Source organism: Pygoscelis adeliae, unplaced genomic scaffold, assembly GCF_000699105.1.
Source record: "Pygoscelis adeliae isolate BGI_AS28 unplaced genomic scaffold, ASM69910v1 Scaffold181, whole genome shotgun sequence".
In the NCBI taxonomy this organism is placed as follows: domain Eukaryota; kingdom Metazoa; phylum Chordata; class Aves; order Sphenisciformes; family Spheniscidae; genus Pygoscelis; species Pygoscelis adeliae.
Genome location: NW_008824360.1, coordinates 3,311,807 through 3,330,617, shown reverse-complemented (window position 1 = coordinate 3,330,617; position 18,811 = coordinate 3,311,807). Strand labels below are relative to the sequence as shown.

Here is an 18,811-nt window from a genome sequence, read left to right as displayed (position 1 = left end):
ACCGATGTATAAATAAAGTAAAATGGATATTGTTCTTTGAAGTTTCTTAATTAAACTTGTCCAGAGAAACCTCAAAAGCCACCAGAAGTAGGGGAGGGTGGGGAGAAAGGCTGATAAATGTGGAAGGCTAAATGAAGCTCGAGATGCACACTACCCTTTCTGGCAACGGGGTGAATACTGATTCATTTTTGCCAGGGTTTGTTTTACATCCTGCTCAGGGCTGAACAGTATTATTATAGCTCTACCGATGTTCTAAAATAATTGTATTTATCTCCGCAAGCGCAATGACATTCATGATAACACCGTTAATGTTACAGTTCCTTTCTGGCGCTTCAGAATAGCTACAGCTTGCTCATGAGTAACACCTTCCAAAGCTTCCCCATTAACTGCTAAAATCTGATCGCCACGCTTCAGTCTGCCATCGTCCGCAGCTGCTCCCTGCAAACAGCAAAGCGAGTCGTTAGCGGTTGGTAGCACGGAGCCCTCCCGCCTCTCATAATGCTGATGGATGAAATGAGGAGGGATGCAGCACTGGAAATCCCACCGTAACTGGGTGGGGAACATGGGAAATGACAGTGCTGAAGTCTCCCTGAGTGCTTCAACCATTGCCCATCGCTCACCCAGCTTACCCAACCCTGTAAGGTCTGGGGCAGCGCAGGTGGGTGATACACCCCTGGGAAGAAGAGAATCGGCTCATCCTTGAAAAAACTGCAGTGTAGACTGATTCTGGCTTTTATGATTATGGAGAGGCTTGTTAAAGCAGCATTTAAATGTACACTGCACCCAGTGCTGAGAAACCGTTAAAATGTGGTGAGGGAGAGGGACGCAGAACTCATGCAGCAGAACAGCCTGGACACTGCCCCAAGCCCCGGATGGAGCTGGGCTCCATTGAAGGTCCTGAGAAGCTCCCACAGAGCTTTAGAAATGGCTGTTCTCCTCCAGAGGCCTCAGTGCAGCTCTTTCATCTAAATCCTGAGCCCTGCCCTGCCCAGAGGTTGGCTCATGGTGTCCGTTTCTCCTCCATGGCCCCATCAGTGACTGCAGTGTATTCTAGCTTCGATTTAGGGTTTCTCAGCTGTGCTCACATGTAGAAACTTGTAAATATAAGCATCAGTTTAAAAACACAGTATCTTCCCACATTAATAACTGAAAATTGTAAAAAGACCAGATATTTGTGGTTTGAGCCCCAGAATCGCAGAAGCAAAGGAGACACGACTTCTACTCCACTTTCAGATGAAGTTTTCCTAATTATGTCATCTACCCTGGCAGAAGCGCTGACACGAGTGACAGCAAGTAGGTACAGGACAAAAAACTGTGTGTGACTGACTTCAAGGTTACTTTATGTAAAGTATTCCTAATTCCCACTGTTTTTCTTTCCCCCCCAATTTCCAGAACTCCTTTCACGTGGCCATGCCTGATATATCTTGCGGGCCCATGCTGAGCACATTGCCAGCAAGGGGATGGGTGGGAAAAGGGGCACTTCTTCCTCTGCACCAGTGGCCATCGCCACTGCTGTACCTGGCTGGGACCTGCCCCCAGGTCCTCCCCTGACACTCAGGGTTGGGGTCAGAGATGGGCTGAGACAGCTGTGCCGTGAGCGGCTCCAGCACAGTACTCCAGTACTCCAGGAGTGGAGTACTCAGAGAGGCATGAGAGAGAAGCTGGAAGCAAGGGAGAATAACTAAAGCCAGGACCGATGTGTAAGCCAATTCATTATCAAGCCACAAGGTATGGCGTTTTTGTCTTTCGGTGTTTTTTCTCATTGAGGTGACTATCTGAGCACAGCAGCTTATTGCTGGTTTTGCAGCTGAAGCTCAGCCACAAAGATACAGCATCTCTGCAACTGTCTCCTCTCCTGTACAGTGGGAAAAGTGATGCCTCCACACCTCTTGGAAGGCTCTTTGAGATTTACAGATATAAAACTGCCTTATAAATATTTTAACGTATAAAACCAAGTTTCCCAAGTACACAGAGCAATTTTGCTGAGATAAAGTATCTTGTTTCAGCCATCAGTAATGTGAAATATAAACCGAGAAGCGGGCTGTGAGTTCTGGGTCCACTTACTCACACCAACGTACTTAAGACAGTACATTTTGCTTTCTACTACATAATATATTGTCCAAGCCAAATCTTAGGTTTATTTTTAAAGATAATACAGAAGAAGGGAGAAAACAAAAAAAAAAAAAGATACCTTGGCAAATATAGTCTTGACATAAATGGGCAGGTCTCCATGGGGACTTCCATACCCCCCTACAATACTAAATCCCAGTCCATCAGAGCCTTTCTCCAAAGTAATAATCTTAGGCTGAGGTGCTCTGAAAACACAATAAATGTCACTTAGAATAGCAATGTCTGTCTCTGGGGACTTTACGCAGAAGGAACACTTACAGAGATATTTTTCTATCAAGAAGTTTTTCATACAGTCACAAACCATGACTCTTGTCCTTGCCCTGAAATACACTCCTGTGCAGCCCAGAGTTCAAACGCTGTTCAGTGTACTTCAGCTCCTCGCTTTGAAAATACTTATTTTGAATAAGAGCTCAACGAGAGCACTTATCTCTGATGCAGAAGTGAGACTCCCCTCATTTGCAGTCGCTGCACGTACGTAAAGGAGAGTTTGCTTTCTTACCGGCCAAGTTGTTGTCTTTAGTCTGCTTAAGTGGCAACTGCAACAATTTCCTTACAGTGTAATTTTATTTTATGACTTCAGAGGAATGAGTCTAACAGACAGGGTGCAGCCAGGAACACTTGTGTTTATAGTCTCAGCTCTACTGCAGGCTCTTTAGGCTGTTTTCTAACAACTTATGTTTGACCTACATCCCTGTGCCTCGTTAACCCCAGAGGCTGACTCCTGAGATCGCCTCACTCAGTGCATTGCTTAGACCCTGAACTGCTCTTCAGGGGCTTTTACTGTCTACATTGAGCAAAGGAAGATTTTTGGTGGAATTTAGACCACTCATGTGTATATCCATCTCAAATTTGAAGAAGTCATTTCTACATATTTAGAAGAAATTATTGTGGACAAAAGCTGTTTGGCATCTTCCACCTATATAAAGGTGTAGCCTATGATGACTAGTATCTAGCCATTTCTTTAGGACAGAACGAATGCATACACCTACCTAATTCTGCTTCATATTTTCACATTCAAATTTCCTTACTATTTTGATATGAAAAGAGAATACAAATCCTTTTGTGAAGTAAGCAATTCTCCTTTGAGAGCAGCAATAAAAACAGTATCTCACATTGTATGACTAATGAATGCAGCATAAATAGCTTAACTTTTATACTAACCCCCCCCCGAGGTAGGGCAGCAACTTGCACCTCAGCTTCTTAAAATAAATATAATGAATCAAAGAACAAAAATTAAGAACATAATGAAGCTAATGAACAAAAATGAAGATCAAATGAATTTCAAAATGATAACTGGAATGCTATAAGTTGCCTTAAAAAGCACACAATGGAGAATGATGCATGGCCATGGGAGGGCTAGATCTCTAACTTCCATCTCCATACAGAAGTGCTGTAAGTAGAAAGTTTTTTAATCAGACTTTTTCAAATTGTAAAGCTAAAAAGATTCAAAAGACAAAGAAAGTTTTGGGGCACGTTTTGAAACATTTCTCTCTGATACTAGGCTTCTTAACACCTCTTGCCTTAGTCTGCCAATGACAAATTATTTCAAATTGCTATGGTCATAACTCCTTTGAGGCAAGGAAGCCAACAGACAAGGGCAGAACTATCATGTCAGCATAACACATTAGAAAAGAAAGGAGGTAAGTTTTTTTAAAAAATGTCCAGAACTAGTGCTTGGAAACACATTTTGTGCTTATTTACTCAAACGATTTCTGACACCAGGTGAAGATGGACACGAGTCCGTAATCAGCTTGGAGAAGGTCACAGTTACCACTTTAAAGGTGATGGAATATTAGAGAGAAAAGCAATGGGAGAGACCCCCTTCACCAGCCTAGGCTTTTCCCTTGCATGGGGCATAGAAATCCACCTCAGTTATGCAGACTAAGTACAAACTTACTCGGGATCTTCAGAAGGATGCTCAGAAGAGTTAAGGTTGCATCCTGCAGACATGCTCTCCAGCTGGGTAGCAATGGCACCGATGTTGGTATCAGCCACAACCTAAACAGAAGGATGCAATGAAGTACTATGTGTGTTCACTTAATACTAAAGACATCTTGGCTAATTATGCAGAAAATAGCTGATACATTAGGAAAATCAATTGTTCATCTTTTTTTTCAAGCAAATTTGAAATATAAGTCCTACTGTCTTCAATTTCCTACTAGTTCAATACTTCCAAATAATAGAGTTAACAGTAGCCACCTTTCTGGAGGTTAAATGCAAACTTTGCTCTGAAGCTTTCTCTTGCCTTTACATTACTATCACTCAGATGCCAAGCAGAGGGGAACAGTCTTTCTGGATAATCCAGAGAAAGAGTTTACTTTGTGAAGTAAATAGGTACGTCTCAGAGTCAACACAAGGTGTCCAGGATTGGGCTTGAAAGTAAAGGTCTCCCACAGAGAGCACCTTAGCCTTTAATAAAATAGAGACCCAAGGGTCTACTGGACTATGGGGCAAAGGCCCTGAAATACCTCAGATTGGTTTGTTTGCCGAGTGGGGAAGAAATTAATCCTTGGTTTCAAGTTTTCTGCAATTTCCAGCATGAATCTAACAAACAGGATTCTTAAACTTCCCAATTCTGGCTCCTGTATTATTCTGAAACCATCACGAATTACCACCACACAGTAATTAATAGAGTTAATGGCATTTTGACAGGTTGCGGGGCACCAAACTTACTCAGGCTTTTTAAAGCAACCATATCAATGTTGTATAGGTTAGTTACAAATACAACTATGGCCATATTGAGAACACCGTTACTTGCACATCAAAGCCTGGAGTTTGCTGTTCACAGGGGTTTAGCCTCATAAGGATTAAAGCTTGTAGCTTGCAGACCCAGTGGGATTTATTAAACACAAAGTGTCAATGCCCACTCTGGGTTTTTTTTTTTTTTAACCTTTCATTGCATGCTAATTTTCTATTCTTTGCTTTTTTCTGGAAAAAATTCAAGGAAACCACTATGAAGTGTTTTGGATTTTAAGTATTCACAGCTGAAAGAGCATCGATTTCCTAACAACTATATGCCGTGGTTATCCCCTAACTCCATCTCCTTATGATGAGATATTCTTCTCTGCTTGACGTTTACTGTACAGCGCAGGCGTTCGGCTCAGAGACAGTGAGAAATACCCAGTAAGTATATTTTCAATATATCCTCTAGCTATCTATGGCCTTGTTTTATCAAAATTAACAGGTACTTTTTCCACTCCTTGCTGTGAACATGGCTTAAGGGAAATGTACCTTTTTGAAATAAAAAATCCATTATATAAATCCCCCGGTTTAAATGAATGCTCACAATTCTTCCACAACAATATTTCCCTCTTTCTAATCGCTTGGAGCCAAGAGGGTGGTAGCATTTTCTAGGAAGAAAGATTAGTTCTCATGCAAATTTTGCATCCCAGGACTCAGGTTCTCGGATGCCCTAAATGAAGGGGTCCGGCAGACAAGATAGCTGTACCTGGCTCAGCCAGCAAAGACATTGTTAAGTTTTCCTTCCCATTGCAGTAGGGGAAAGAAACCCAGCCAATATTTGTCGTATTTTGTTGTTAAATAAAAATGAGGGCAAAATAAATCTATATTCAAAAATCTTCAGTTGGCAGTAAGAACATATCAGAGTTCAACAACCTTGTAAAAAAGCTTCCTCTTATCTCATTACTACACCTGCAGAAAAGAAATTAAATTAAACGAAAGCATCAAAACAGCCGAAAGGGATGATTGTTCCCCTGAGACCTAATCTCCCATTTGCAAACAGCATTTGCAAACTCCTTTACCATCCTTCCCAGGACGTACTGATAATAAGCCTTTCCACACCACTGAATGCAATTATCTGACCTTTCAAAGCAGTTTGCCATGAAGTGGTCTAACCTGATAATAAATAGAATTACTTAATGACACATCAGTCATGATTATCACAGTGATAGGATTATTCCATTTAGATTGTTTTAATTAAAAAAAAAGCAATTCAGTGATTGAGAAGTACCTGCGGTTAGCATGTAAGGTAACCATATCACCATGCTTATGGCAGGGCTTCGACACTACTCCCTGCGGTATTAAAATATATCATTCCACCTTCACATAACAGATTTTTAATAGAGGAAAATAGACTCTGTTCTATCGGAATAAACCTGTATCATCTGTAAAAAGTATTAAGCCCATTTTAAGCTAGACAGCAAAAATGCAGAAGAAAAACCGTCAACTGACAAACCCAAAGACATTTCTAGAAGAACCTCTTTGTTTATGCAAGCGACCAACTGACAGTGTGCTTCATCAGGAATATTTTTAAATACATGATGAGGTGGAATACGCTGTATTACAGCTTTCAGATTAGCAATTTTGGGTTCTGCAGCAAGCTTTCATTTTCTATTCAGGGAATACTGTTGACATGAAAAGTGAAATTACTCAATGTTAGTAACAATATGATAACTATAATTTAACAGAAAATCCTCAGCTGGTGTGTATCTGTGTATTTCCTTTGACTTCAATGGAACTACACAAATACACCATCTGCTCTGGAACTGGCTCATCACTTACCAGGTCAGCAGTTCACGGACAGACAAAACAAAGAATAAGCAAGTCTAAAACTAAGTTTATTATAATATAATTTCCTCCCCCCCCCCATTTTTTATAGTCACATTTGTGTTGTAATGCAAGCAAGAAACTTAAAAGAAATCTCTCAAGATGCATTCCAATCCAATATGCTGTGATGATAAAGAAAATTAGAGTAGATTTTAGTGGTACATCTTAAGTTTGTTTTCCAATTGTTACAATAATTCTGCAAATAAGTAGTATTTTGAATTCTCTCTGGCAAGTATTTTTCCTATTTCTTTGTGTAAACATAAAAATAAACTAAAGATGAATATACTGGCAAGCAGCAATTAGAACCAAAGTGGCAGAACATGTCTTCCTTTTAGCCAGCATATAAATGCGGTGGTGATAACACTGTTATTATTCATTACCTGTAGAATAATCAATTCTAGGCAGCGCTATCTTAATGATGATGCTATCATTTTTACTAAATGCTGCTAGCATTTCTTTCTTCTCCCCCTTTCAGGAACAAGGAAATTGACACTGTGGGCAGTTTGGTCACAGTCTAGTTACATGCACGCACATATACGTGCACACGTAGTTTCTTGTTCCTAGTTAACTCCAAATTAAAAAAAAACAACTTGGAAGCTTGCTGATTTATCATGTGTAGCAACAAGTTATTTTGTTCTCTTTGTTACGCTTTTATATAATCACGCTCACAGCCTGTATGAGTGGCAATAAAGAATTTTTGAATGAAAATTATTTCTTGCTTTCATTCTGTGTAATTCCCATCAGCAAGCACCCTGCAATTCTGTGATGTCTCGTGCCAGTGATGCTTAGGGTTTGTTTTTTTTTTCCTCTGAATGCCATTTATCTACCCTCATGCAGCTGCATGTTCAATTTATCACCATACCTGCAGGATAATGCTCCCATAAGCATTCTTTAGTAGATTAACCGCATCTGCATGAGACAGCCCATCCAAAGGTTGCCCATTAATACTGACAATCCGATCTCCAACCTAAAAGTACAACAGTAATGGAAAATTACTAGCATTAGGGAAAATTAAAATTAAGAATGCTTAAAATTTGTGAACTTGGCACTGCACAGTCATGCTTCTCTTTTGCAGGATCCCTTTTGTGAGAATTCTGCATTGCTAGTGATCATTTACCATTCTTCAAAGCAAGTACAATACAGATTTTTTAAAAATAACAATGTGATCAGAGAAACAAAGATGGGTTGTATTTTACTATTTCCATTTGCAAGCAGACAGAGTGAGATTTTCACTGCTGTCCTCCCATCCAGAAAGGATTAATTCGTGTCCATATTGCAGACAAGTTCATATTCTTAGAGACTATGTATGCACATGCTGAATGCAGTATAGAAAAGCATGCACTTCTGATATTAATCTAATTAACCTAGATGATTTCTTCTTCTTATACATAAAAATGACCTTGACCCTGGCACTTAGTGCTATTGTGTAATTCTATTAGAGACATGGCATGAACGTAGCAGCTGTACTAATGAATCTCATGGGCCAAAGCAATCCTAGGTATCTGCATAATAAGTTCTTTTCAATACTAATGATTCCTTGAAACTCTCTCCAAAACTGGAAAATGTTCACCATGGTCATTCCTGGAAACCCACATATCCTGTGGGTCTGATACAAGTGCTTTATTTTGGCATCTCTTTATAAGGGCCTTAAGATCAAAACAACTAACTTCTGATCTAGTTTCTACTGGTTTGATCTCCAAATGATGCCTAGTCTGCAGTCCCCAAAACACCTGTGATTTCCAGAGAGCCTGTTGCTGCCCTCCCTGGGTCTGGATGAACATATACATTCAAAGACCACTGCAAATGCATTTATGTTCTTTCTCTTAATATCACTTTTCCATGTGGGCAACCATTGGCATTATCCCAAGATGCAATATAATCAAAAAGGGAGGAGAATGGCAGGGTTGGGGGGTTTTTTTTGTTTGTTTTTTGGGATTTGTTTGTTTGTTTTTAAGATTCAGAATAGTCTATGAGACATTATCAAAGTGATGGTATATACAGAAGTGTTTGAGACTCCTTCTCTGTGGGACACATGGCAGATGAAATAGGAAATATTGAGAGGACCCCTCTACTCACTCTGAGTTTTTGGGTACGTGCAGCCACGCCACTGGCTTGAATCATAGCAATGAAGATGGGAATATCTCCTAATGGACTTCCCTTCCCTCCTGCTATACTGATACCAAGTGCATCATTTGGTCCCTAAAACAAAACAAAAAAACCCAACATTTGCAACTGGAGCAACTTGTAGAGGTCAATGTTCAGGGTATAGCAATAACTGACTCATTTGATTTACAGAACAGGGAGAAAATAGATAGCTTTGACAGACACACACATCCTCACACACGCATGTCTCATTGCATAGGCATACATCCAACAACCTATTGCAAACATAAATAATGCAGGTTTACTTCTGAGAAATGCTACAGAAATTAACAACTTCAGTTAAAGGTGTCAGCTTTTTGAATTGATAGCAAATAACTCACTGACCCTTGTTATCTCCACAGTCCTTGGGCCCATATCTGCTCCTAATAATAAAGGAACAAACAATTAGCTTCTGTAATTAAGAGATAATATAATTAAGAGATAACACTGTCAGGTGACAACGGTCCCTTGCTGCCTAGTCAGAGTTATCACCAAGCAGAAGTGGAGTCTTCCTGTGCCAAACCAGGCAGTGCTGCTCACGTGAGGAGGACAGGATTTGTTTCACCCAGAGATGAATACGGATGCAATCACTCTGGCTGACGGATGCCGCCGTGACGCCCATTGTAGCGCAGCCACTGCTCACCGCAATCTATTGAATAGCAGCACTCTGCCGGCCTGAAGAAAAGCCCTATTGTACATTTCACTCAATTAAAGATTGGCTTATTATTCATAAATCACAGTGTCCCTACCACAAAGGGTAGGGCACACAGCTAGTCTGAGACTGTTGAGGTTCCATTGATTTCCTCTTTTAATTTGTGCTGTATTAGTAAATAATAGACAGCCAGGAAGTCTGTCTGGCATATATCTAGCCATAGGACACTTAAAAGTACTCAAAACAGTTAAAAAAAAAAAAAAAAAAAAAAAAAAAAAAAAAAAAAAAAAAAAAAAAAAAAAAAAAAAAAAAAAAAAAAAAAAAAAAAAAAAAAAAAAAAAAAAAAAAAAAAAAAAAAAAAAAAAAAAAAAAAAAAAAAAAAAAAAAAAAAAAAAAAAAAAAAAAAAAAAAAAAAAAAGAGTTTAAAAAAGAAAAAAAGAAAAAAAAAAAGGGACACTTCAAAGGAATCATTTGAACTGGGACTAAACAGCCTAAGAGCTGATGATGTAGTCAGGTCCTGGGCTCTGCTATACCAACCTCTAATTCTACCGGCTTTAATTAAACTATTTTAAGAACCTTTTAGAAGGCAGGCAGAATTAGTCTCTTTCAAGAGTTAACGATTCTTAATAACACATATCAGTATTTCTCACCGCCACGCACGTGTGCTTGTGCAGATATCTGCTATGAGTACCCAAGGCAGGACCGCTGAGGTACAGCGAGGTCTGTGGCAGTGGGAAGCCGAGCCCTGGGGACGCCAAATCAGCGTATGCAGACATGCATTCTCAGTGCTGCAGGGCCCTTCAAAATGGCACAAGGAAGGCTGCCCGAAAAGCCACACACCTCCTCCAGTGCATGCAAACTGGCACAAGAAATGTTTTCTATTTCTGCCCACAGTCAGACATGAGCAAAGGTTACCAACTTCTGACATAGGTCAGAGCACACAAATGCACAGGCTCTCCACAAGCTACTGCAGGTTGTAGATTTAGCACTTGCTAAATCTGCAAATTGCAAACTGAGCATTGTGACTTTCTCATTACAAAACACCCCTTTATACACTAAAGAGCAACAAAGATATAAATGAAGTGGTGGCAGCTTTATTCCCTGAGAAAACTGTTTCTCATGCAAGAACCTTGCCTGTGCTAAGCCTCCGACAAGGGCGTCGGGGAATAGCAGGAATTCTGCACTTAAAATACAGGAGCCATTACTTTACTAGTAGACATAAAAATAATGTCATCTGCTGGAAAGTGTTCAGTTCTTAAAATATCAGTGGTACGTCTTCTGGGAGGCTGAGTACGAAAACCAGATTCAAGTATTCAGTCTTGCTTTTAAACCAGCACAGGTACAAAGCAAATAACACACAGCTATTCTGACAGCTGCCCACATTATACCTGAATTTCTCTGAGACACATCTGCTGAAGATCTTTTTGTGCTGACAAAATTCTGTAAGGTAGAGAGGACCGGAGCAAGCGCAGGGTGGAAGTGGCTATGGACACTCTGTTGGCTCACCTGAAGTTAAAAAATAAATCAAAACCTGTAAGTCAAACCCAAATGTTAACTTTAAACCAGTTCCTGCAACATACAGGCGCAGCTGTGCTCTGTGCCAACCAGACTGGAAATACCACATCGGCCACGCAAGTGCAAACCACTCCAACTTCATTTCCAAAGGGGTAACCTACCAAAATCTGTCCCTGAGTTGTAGGCACACCCATAGCGCTGCTCGCAGTACTACACAACTGCACTTCACTCAGTTACATGCATACCTAATGTGTGCATTGTTCAGGTCTGCTCTAGAGGTCACAAGGAAGCAGGATTAACCCCCTCATCTGCTTATTCCCAGTGTGTCTCTGATCCTGAGAAGGGGAGATGGTGGCTGCTCCTAAAGCTTGTGGGCATCTTCCCCATGATGCACCCTGCAGGCATCTCGCCCTACGATGAGCGTGCATGAGGCACCCAGCAGGACATGTAACAGCTCTTCTCCCACAAGGTGGAAATAACACTTACACCCATCTTGTTACATGGTAGTAATCTACAGGCTTTGTTATTTTAGCTGAATATATTGTCTGATTACAATGTCCTGTAATTGACCCTGCTCCTTTCATTTGACGAAGAACCTACTCTTATTTCCATGAATAACATGCCAGGTGACAAAAGGGGGAGCATCCAAAGATAGCTGTTCGTGCACGTTACCAATTCTTGGCCGTCCATTTCCAGCCCCCCTTTTCCCTCTCTCCATATCTGGCTTTATCTTCAGACTCTGCCCCTCGAGGAAACATCATTATCAATTTAGAAAGTGAGTCTGACAACAGGTTTCACCAAGGGCCAGACCTTCTCAACTAAGGTGCCTTATAAAAAACAAAGATCTGGTCTATACTTCTCTGTCCACAGCAGAGCTTTCTCCCTCTAAATGCATTAGGCGGTGAATCAAAAGCTCTGGCAGCATTTATCCTAACTGACCAGTGTGCAGCTGTCAGTGACGAACAACAGGCAGAGCACAATTTCCACCTCTAGTTGCCAATTCATGGGTCAGTTAACATAATTTGCAATGCGCATGAAAGAAATCACTGTCCTGCACCACAAGGCTTGTATTTCTACCGTTAAAGGTATGCAATGGACCAAGAAAAAAGCCAAGTGAGGACAAAAGTTCTGGATGCTCTTGGCCAGCAGCTTCTAAAACATCGCTCGCAGTTGTGCAAATCATTCAAGCTGATTTGCCGTATTATCTGCCAAGATTTTTATAACTCTTGGAACGGTTTTGCTGAGAAACATTTATTCAGTTTTCAAAATCATCAAGTCACTTAGGAGCAGTGAGATGAAGGCTCTCAAATGACTCTGCATTAAGAACAGCAATTAAGATTTCTTGTATTAAAAGAAATACAGAAATTACCATGTTCCTGCAAAAGCCTCTTATGCTACAAAGAAAGGGGGATGACGTTGTTTGATCTTATTTTTTACCTAGACTCATGTTAGATACTATGGCATTTTGCTTCCCTTTCAGCTATGAGTTTTACATAGTAAAACCGGGTGGATAATTTTTAACCTTCACTTTTCAATTACATTGCTCTTGCTTAGGCTAGCTGTTGATACAATGACCAAAAAAAAGTAATACTCAATGTCTTTACTTAATGCAATCGGTATAATTTTCTGCTATTATTTCATTTCCCCTTGCCTGCTGCATGCAGTGCAGATGTTTCTCCAATGATATTTAGTCATTATTTTTAAAGCTGGGCTTAGCCCAGCTGTTCCTGCATGGCTTTAGCCCTTCCTGACACCTCACCCAGCCAGACAGCAGGCTGGATCACTGCTGGCCTTTAGAAAGTTAAGAAATCACACCACATGACTATGATTTTGGCACCCTTTTTGGGTTGTTCATGCACGACATCAAGGATGAGCCTCCCCTCTTACTGACCTCCTTAAAAGCATTCTTGCTTTAACTTACATCCCCCCTAAGCCTCCTATGGCTCCTCCTCTCTGTTTCCAAAACCAAGCCCTTCTTTTAGCATTTGTGGTGGCTGGGCTGGATCCCACAGGTGTGAAGCCTCTCCTGCCTGCTTGCACATGAGTGTGAGAGGGAGATGTGCGGGCAATGTCCCCTGGGTCCCTGACAGCTGCCCCTGGGCAGAGAGGGGGCAAAACACTCCAGAGCAATAGGACTGCTGTGAACCACAGCTTGTCTGTCTCAGGTACATTGGCAACTTAAATATCATGGCAAAGCAGTCACGTTTCAGAAGAAAACTTTTTAAAATGGATTTTCCTAAGTCATCTTGCCTTGTTCTTCTCCCTTGCAGTATTCGGACTTTAATACTAATGGTATCAGTGTCTGAGCTGATTGGGGGGCACGGGGAGAGGGGAAAAGCCCTGCATTGATTGAAAAATGAACTGTTGTCCTTGCTTCAGGTAAAAAGCAAGCGAAGCAGGAAATTGCTGTGTTTTCTTTGAGAGGAAAGCAGCTCTCATGTGGTTGTGCCATAAGATAGGCAAAGATACAGTTCAGTTTCATTAACTCATTTTGATTGACAAAACAGCTGCAGAAAATACATTCAGCATTTTTTGCAGGTCCAAAAAAATTTCTGGGCATCATCATTTGAGAAAGATATTACATATGTTTGGTGTGTCTTAGGAAGACACTCCTTAAACAAAAAAATACATTAACTAGCTCTTCTACTTAATCATTTCAGCGTGACAGTTACTTTGCAGTTCAGCACAGAAAATTATTGCGATAAAATATTTTGTTCCACGTCCTCAGCAGTAAGCATCTATGGAAGGACTGAGCCTCACGTGCAACGCCTGTGCTCTGTCCCCATGCCTTGCCCTTCACAGCTCCATTTTATACGTATGAATTTGTCACTAACCTGACTGTTTTCGGATGTTTTCCGTGATGATAGCCATGATCCAGCTCGCAACCTCCCAAGCTCAAGATGCACTAGGCCTTGGGCACACTTGGAAAAAACCCACAATGTACAGCATTTAAGTAGACATATAATATTTCACGCTCTCGTGGAGAGAATTATGTTTATATTCAGCACCACAACTCCATGAGGAAAACCACAAGGAATGCTCAAAACATTAACATTTGTTTTTAGACAATACAAAAAGTACCCGTCCCTGGATTTAGGTTTATCCTGAAGATTTATCCTGGTTGCTGACGTCAGTATGAATCTTCCTACTGGCAAACTGTAGATGGCCAATTACTCAGTAAAAATAAACAAAAAAACCCCAACTCTTTAACAGATGTTTGCCACAAACAATACTTATGAAAAAACACTTCACAGGAAAAATGGTGCAGAAACGGAGTGACTAACTCATATGGATTCAACTTAATAATATACCCTCATATCACCGATTTCCAATTCTTAAATAGGTAAACTTTTGGCCACCCAAATTCCACCTGAATGGAAAAAGCAAGGAAATAATTAGCCTTTCCCTTCAAGAACGGAAGAAATCATGTGCAGAAACACTAGTGGCGATGGCAGGGAAAAAGCCCTTGTCTCCAGATGTAGTTCTGAACAGAAATGGGTCTGCAGCATCACTCCCACCCGTCCTTTCGTCCTTGGTACAGGCTGTTGGGGCTGGGAGCTGTACGGAGGAGCACTCAGGCACTCGCAGCCAGGCCATCCCCTGCCCTCTCCTCTGACTCAAGCAGCCATGTGCTGTTTAATGGAAAAAGGCAACTTCTCCCAGACTGTACAACCTCAGAGTATAAAATCACTCCTGTAAGATGGAAAACTGTGCAGAAACAGATTTAAGCTGCTATTTTATAGCTGCAGGTTAGTACAGCAAAGCCAAAGGCATTTTATTTCAGTTCTGACTTGTATGACTCTCGGGTTTAAAAATATTTTTCTAACGTATGAAATACACAGTTGCATTTTAAAATAAATGTCTAAATACTACATGTGTCTTTGTTTTCCCACTTCATAGCATCCCACTTCTAAATATACATGGAGAATTGATTTTAAATGAATCTCCCAAAGTTATTTCAGATTAAATTCCTATCTTAGTAATCAGTTCAAGCTGTCCTGCGTATGCGTAAACAGTGCTTCAGGATAATTACTTTGCATAGTGTCAGTAACTGCAATTCAATATCTTAAAATGTATTATGTACTCACCTTAAGTATAGTGGCAACAGTCTCTTGTGAGGCATTTCTCATATCCTCTCCATTTACAGACAAAATCTGATCTCCTTGAATTAATCTTCCATCTAGGTCTGCAGCTCCTCCTTTAACAATGTCAGAGATAAACACTCCACTTCCATTTCTAACAATGCAAGAAGCATATGGCTAATTACACAAACCAATATTCTTTGGGAGACCAATTTAGATTACTTGCATTTAAGAGACATTAAAAGAAACCTGTGAGCAGAGGAAGAACTAGTTTTACACCCCATTCAACCGTTTGAGCGTAAAAAATCTATGAGTTTTAAAACCAAGGCATGTTTTGCTATATTTAATGCTGTCTTTCCCCTTGAATCGTTAGTTCTGACTGTATGATCCATAAAGATTCATGAAAAATACCACTTCTATGAATAAAAAGCCAAGGATTGGTCTAAGATGGAGTTAAACTATCTCCTGATGTGCCTGATATGAATTAAGCAGCCTCAGATTTTTTTTCTGTATTCCCCCTAAAGGTTCAGCTCAGTTTCTTTTCTAAAAGCCTGGAGGCCCCCAACAGAAGAGCAGGGAGAAGTCTGCAGAAAAGACTTTTATAGTTTGCACATGAGTTACGCAGCAGAAAATCCAGCTTTGCGGCTGTCCGCCTGCAGCGGGCAGCGAGGCTTGTGAGAGCAGCAGGCCACGCAGATGAGGGGAATGTATTTATTTATCAGCTCCAGCCTCCTTGCAGGGGAGTCCCCTCCCAGAGGCCACAGGACCCCTCTGTGCTGGCCCCAGCTCCCGGGGCTCGCTATGGTGTGAGCTGGTGCTGGCTGCAATGCCAAGATTTGGCGTTTGGTATCCTTCACCCTGCAGGACACAACACTTCACAACCTGAATTATACCCCAGCATCATTTAATTGACTTCAGAAATCAGGCTACCTCTAACATGGAAATCCCCACAAGCGAAGCACTTAGCAGTAGTATAGAAAGTTTTGCATTGAAGCAAACGCAGGAGGGCTGGAGACTGTGATTACCATCTGTAGGGTAATTTACATAAGCTAAATTAATTACCCAACCCACAATCTGCTCACAACACCTGGGTTAAACATCACCACTCTTAAAAAAAACTGCTACAGAAACTTTACTGACCATACGCAGTCAGGATAATGACATGATGATTTGTAATTGAGAAAATAAATTTTTTTGGCAATACGGAAGAGCAACCATATGACTCTTATGCACCAACACTGAACGAGTGCTTGCCAGTGTCATGCCGTAAATCTCTTCTAGCAATGAAAGATTAAATCTATCAGTGCTCTGGTTCGAATGATCTAATAGCAATGGTTTAGAAATACATCAGTAAAAAGTCACATTTTATTAAGCAGCTGTTACCTACCACTGTATCTCAGATTCTGTACTGTACTCACAGAACTGCTGTCTACAGTGTTGTACAGTCACTTTGATACTGTTCAGGATTTGGGTCTAACTCAGCCTCTTAGCTTCCACTGACTTTGGTCTCTTTGAACCCAAGTAGGAGCTAGATCTAACTCACAAATCCATTTTCAAAGGCATATCCCGGTATTTGGAAATAAGGTTTTTCTCTCCATTTTGAAATCAGAAAAGCCATGGCTAGGACTTCCAAGAACTGAGACACAGCTACGCTGAAGCCAGCAGAACAGTGAGCTCCCCGTTCTGTGTGTGCCCACCTGGCCACACTCACTCTGAGCAGGACACCTCCTCTGTGCTGGGAGCCCTCCTGGGCAGCAGCAGCCTTTGCTACACAGGTGTGTCGTCATTCTAACAGAGGAGCCAGGACCACAGCCCCATGGCATCCTTGAAATTATTTAGATCCAAAATTTTGTTGCTTACAGACCTCTTCCTTTATTTCATATTCTGTTTAACGGCTACAGCTGTTCATATGGCAAAAAGCAAAATATTTCTCATTTGAAGTGCAGTCTGATCAAAGAGACGCTCTTACCGTTTTCCAGCTATGCTGAGCCCTAGTCCTCGGCCTGTTTTCTTTTGTATATCTACATAGAAAATCTCTAAGTTTTCTTCATCTTTGTAATGCGCTTCATCTCTGTAAACAACCAACTGCACCTTCTGGGGCGTCTGTCTCAGCGCAGTGATAGCTTCTTCATGGCTGGCATTCCGCAAATCGATCCCATTCACCTGAAATAATCAGTGTTTTCTTTCCAAATGACATGTATAAATGATCTTTTCATCACACCCTACCCTTGTGTGACAGGACAAATTTGTCAAATCGACACCCCTTGGCACTCTAATTTAATGCTCCCATTTCCAGAGGGCTGTGCTCCTGGATCTCCTACTGAGTGCGAGTTCTGTGCTTGGTGCCACTGCCTGGAGTAAATCACAATAATCAAAACATTTTGGCTTGTAAGTTTTGTGGGTGTTCTTCCCTTCTTTTTAAATGCTGGAACCTCAAACAATGCTTCTTTCTTACAACTAGACAAAGTGGGATGTGCTTCTTTGAGCTTCCTATATCTCTTATTGCTCAGAATCCTTCTCCCCCGGCTTCGCAATGCTGCCAAGCCAAAGACAGAAGGAATCAGAAACATTAGCAAATAGCAATGGTGAAGCCCAGACAGGACATATTAAATGGTTATTTTGCTTTGTTCCAATAGATGGCACACAAGACCGCTCCTGGAGCACTCAACAACATTTCTCTTACGATAACCTGAATATGTTTTAGCATTTTAGTAATTTCAGATAGAACAAGAAGTTCTGACTGAATGCTGAAGTACTAAAAAGAAGAATATTGCAACTTGAAACTTAATCTCCTAATTTTGCCAAGCCTGATCCACAGATGCCCTTTAAGGTGTTTGTCAATATTCTGTTATCAAAATCATCTTTTATTTGTCAATACCAAAAAATATCAATGCTTAAATATTTTTGAAGTCTCTTTAGGAAGTAGCATGAACTGTAACTGAGTAACAATACAATGTTAATCCACTTACATAACATAGTAAGTTTTAAGGCAATGAAAATATTTCTCAGTATTTCTAGATATGCAAAGTTATAATCATACTTAATTTTACATTAAGATAATTATGCCTAATCTATAGTAATTATATTCTTTTGTACTAATTCTGCACACATTTATTTATATACTGCACCGGTATTCTTTTCTCAACGCAGGCATCTATGTGTGCTTTATCATACCAATCTGAAACTAATTCAGTCATCTTTTTGATTCATTAGTACGGCTTTTAAAAGCTGAAATAATAACAATATTATGGCACACAAACATTAGCACTTTCCTGTTTGGCCAGAGAAGAATTAATTAACCTTCCCCATTTTTATCCCCTATTTATTGTGCTCTGTTAATACACAGTTATTTATAAAATGAAAACAACATTCAGCCTTAACGCTAAAAAAAATATTTTCAGTGCAAGAGCTGTAAAGACAACTCCCCAAGTACCCCTTGCTATTTTTCTAACCCTACACACCAAAGCCTTAATGGCCATGCTGGGAATTTGTCCTGATCTGACAGCGAGACACTGCAAGCAGCTGCGCTGAACCCCTGCCTGACGCAAGTTTCATTTGCAGACCAACACTTCTTTCTTAACCCTTTCCCTCCTTGATTTCCACGCTTGTCTGCAGGAAAAACACTACATTTATTCACAGAAATAATTCTGTGTGTTCACTAGTTTTATGAACCATGGCCTGAAGGAGCCGGTAGCTCCCCCAGCAATGCCACAGGCAGGCACTG

General features: G+C 40.6%; 1 protein-coding gene across 1 annotated transcript in view; it reads right to left on the bottom strand.

Annotated features, from left to right (window-relative positions):
- Positions 1-410: 410 nt before the first annotated feature.
- Positions 411-18,811, bottom strand: part of INADL (InaD-like (Drosophila)) — a 151,433-nt gene continuing 133,032 nt past the window's right edge. The window contains exons 35-43 of the mRNA XM_009319816.1: positions 17,057-17,250; positions 15,094-15,241; positions 13,840-13,926; positions 10,879-10,996; positions 9,184-9,221; positions 8,773-8,895; positions 7,559-7,663; positions 4,028-4,128; positions 411-438 (exon numbers count right to left, since the gene is read on the bottom strand). Of these exons, the coding sequence (XP_009318091.1) occupies positions 411-438; positions 4,028-4,128; positions 7,559-7,663; positions 8,773-8,895; positions 9,184-9,221; positions 10,879-10,996; positions 13,840-13,926; positions 15,094-15,241; positions 17,057-17,250 (942 nt within the window). The remainder of the gene's footprint in view (positions 439-4,027; positions 4,129-7,558; positions 7,664-8,772; positions 8,896-9,183; positions 9,222-10,878; positions 10,997-13,839; positions 13,927-15,093; positions 15,242-17,056; positions 17,251-18,811) is intronic.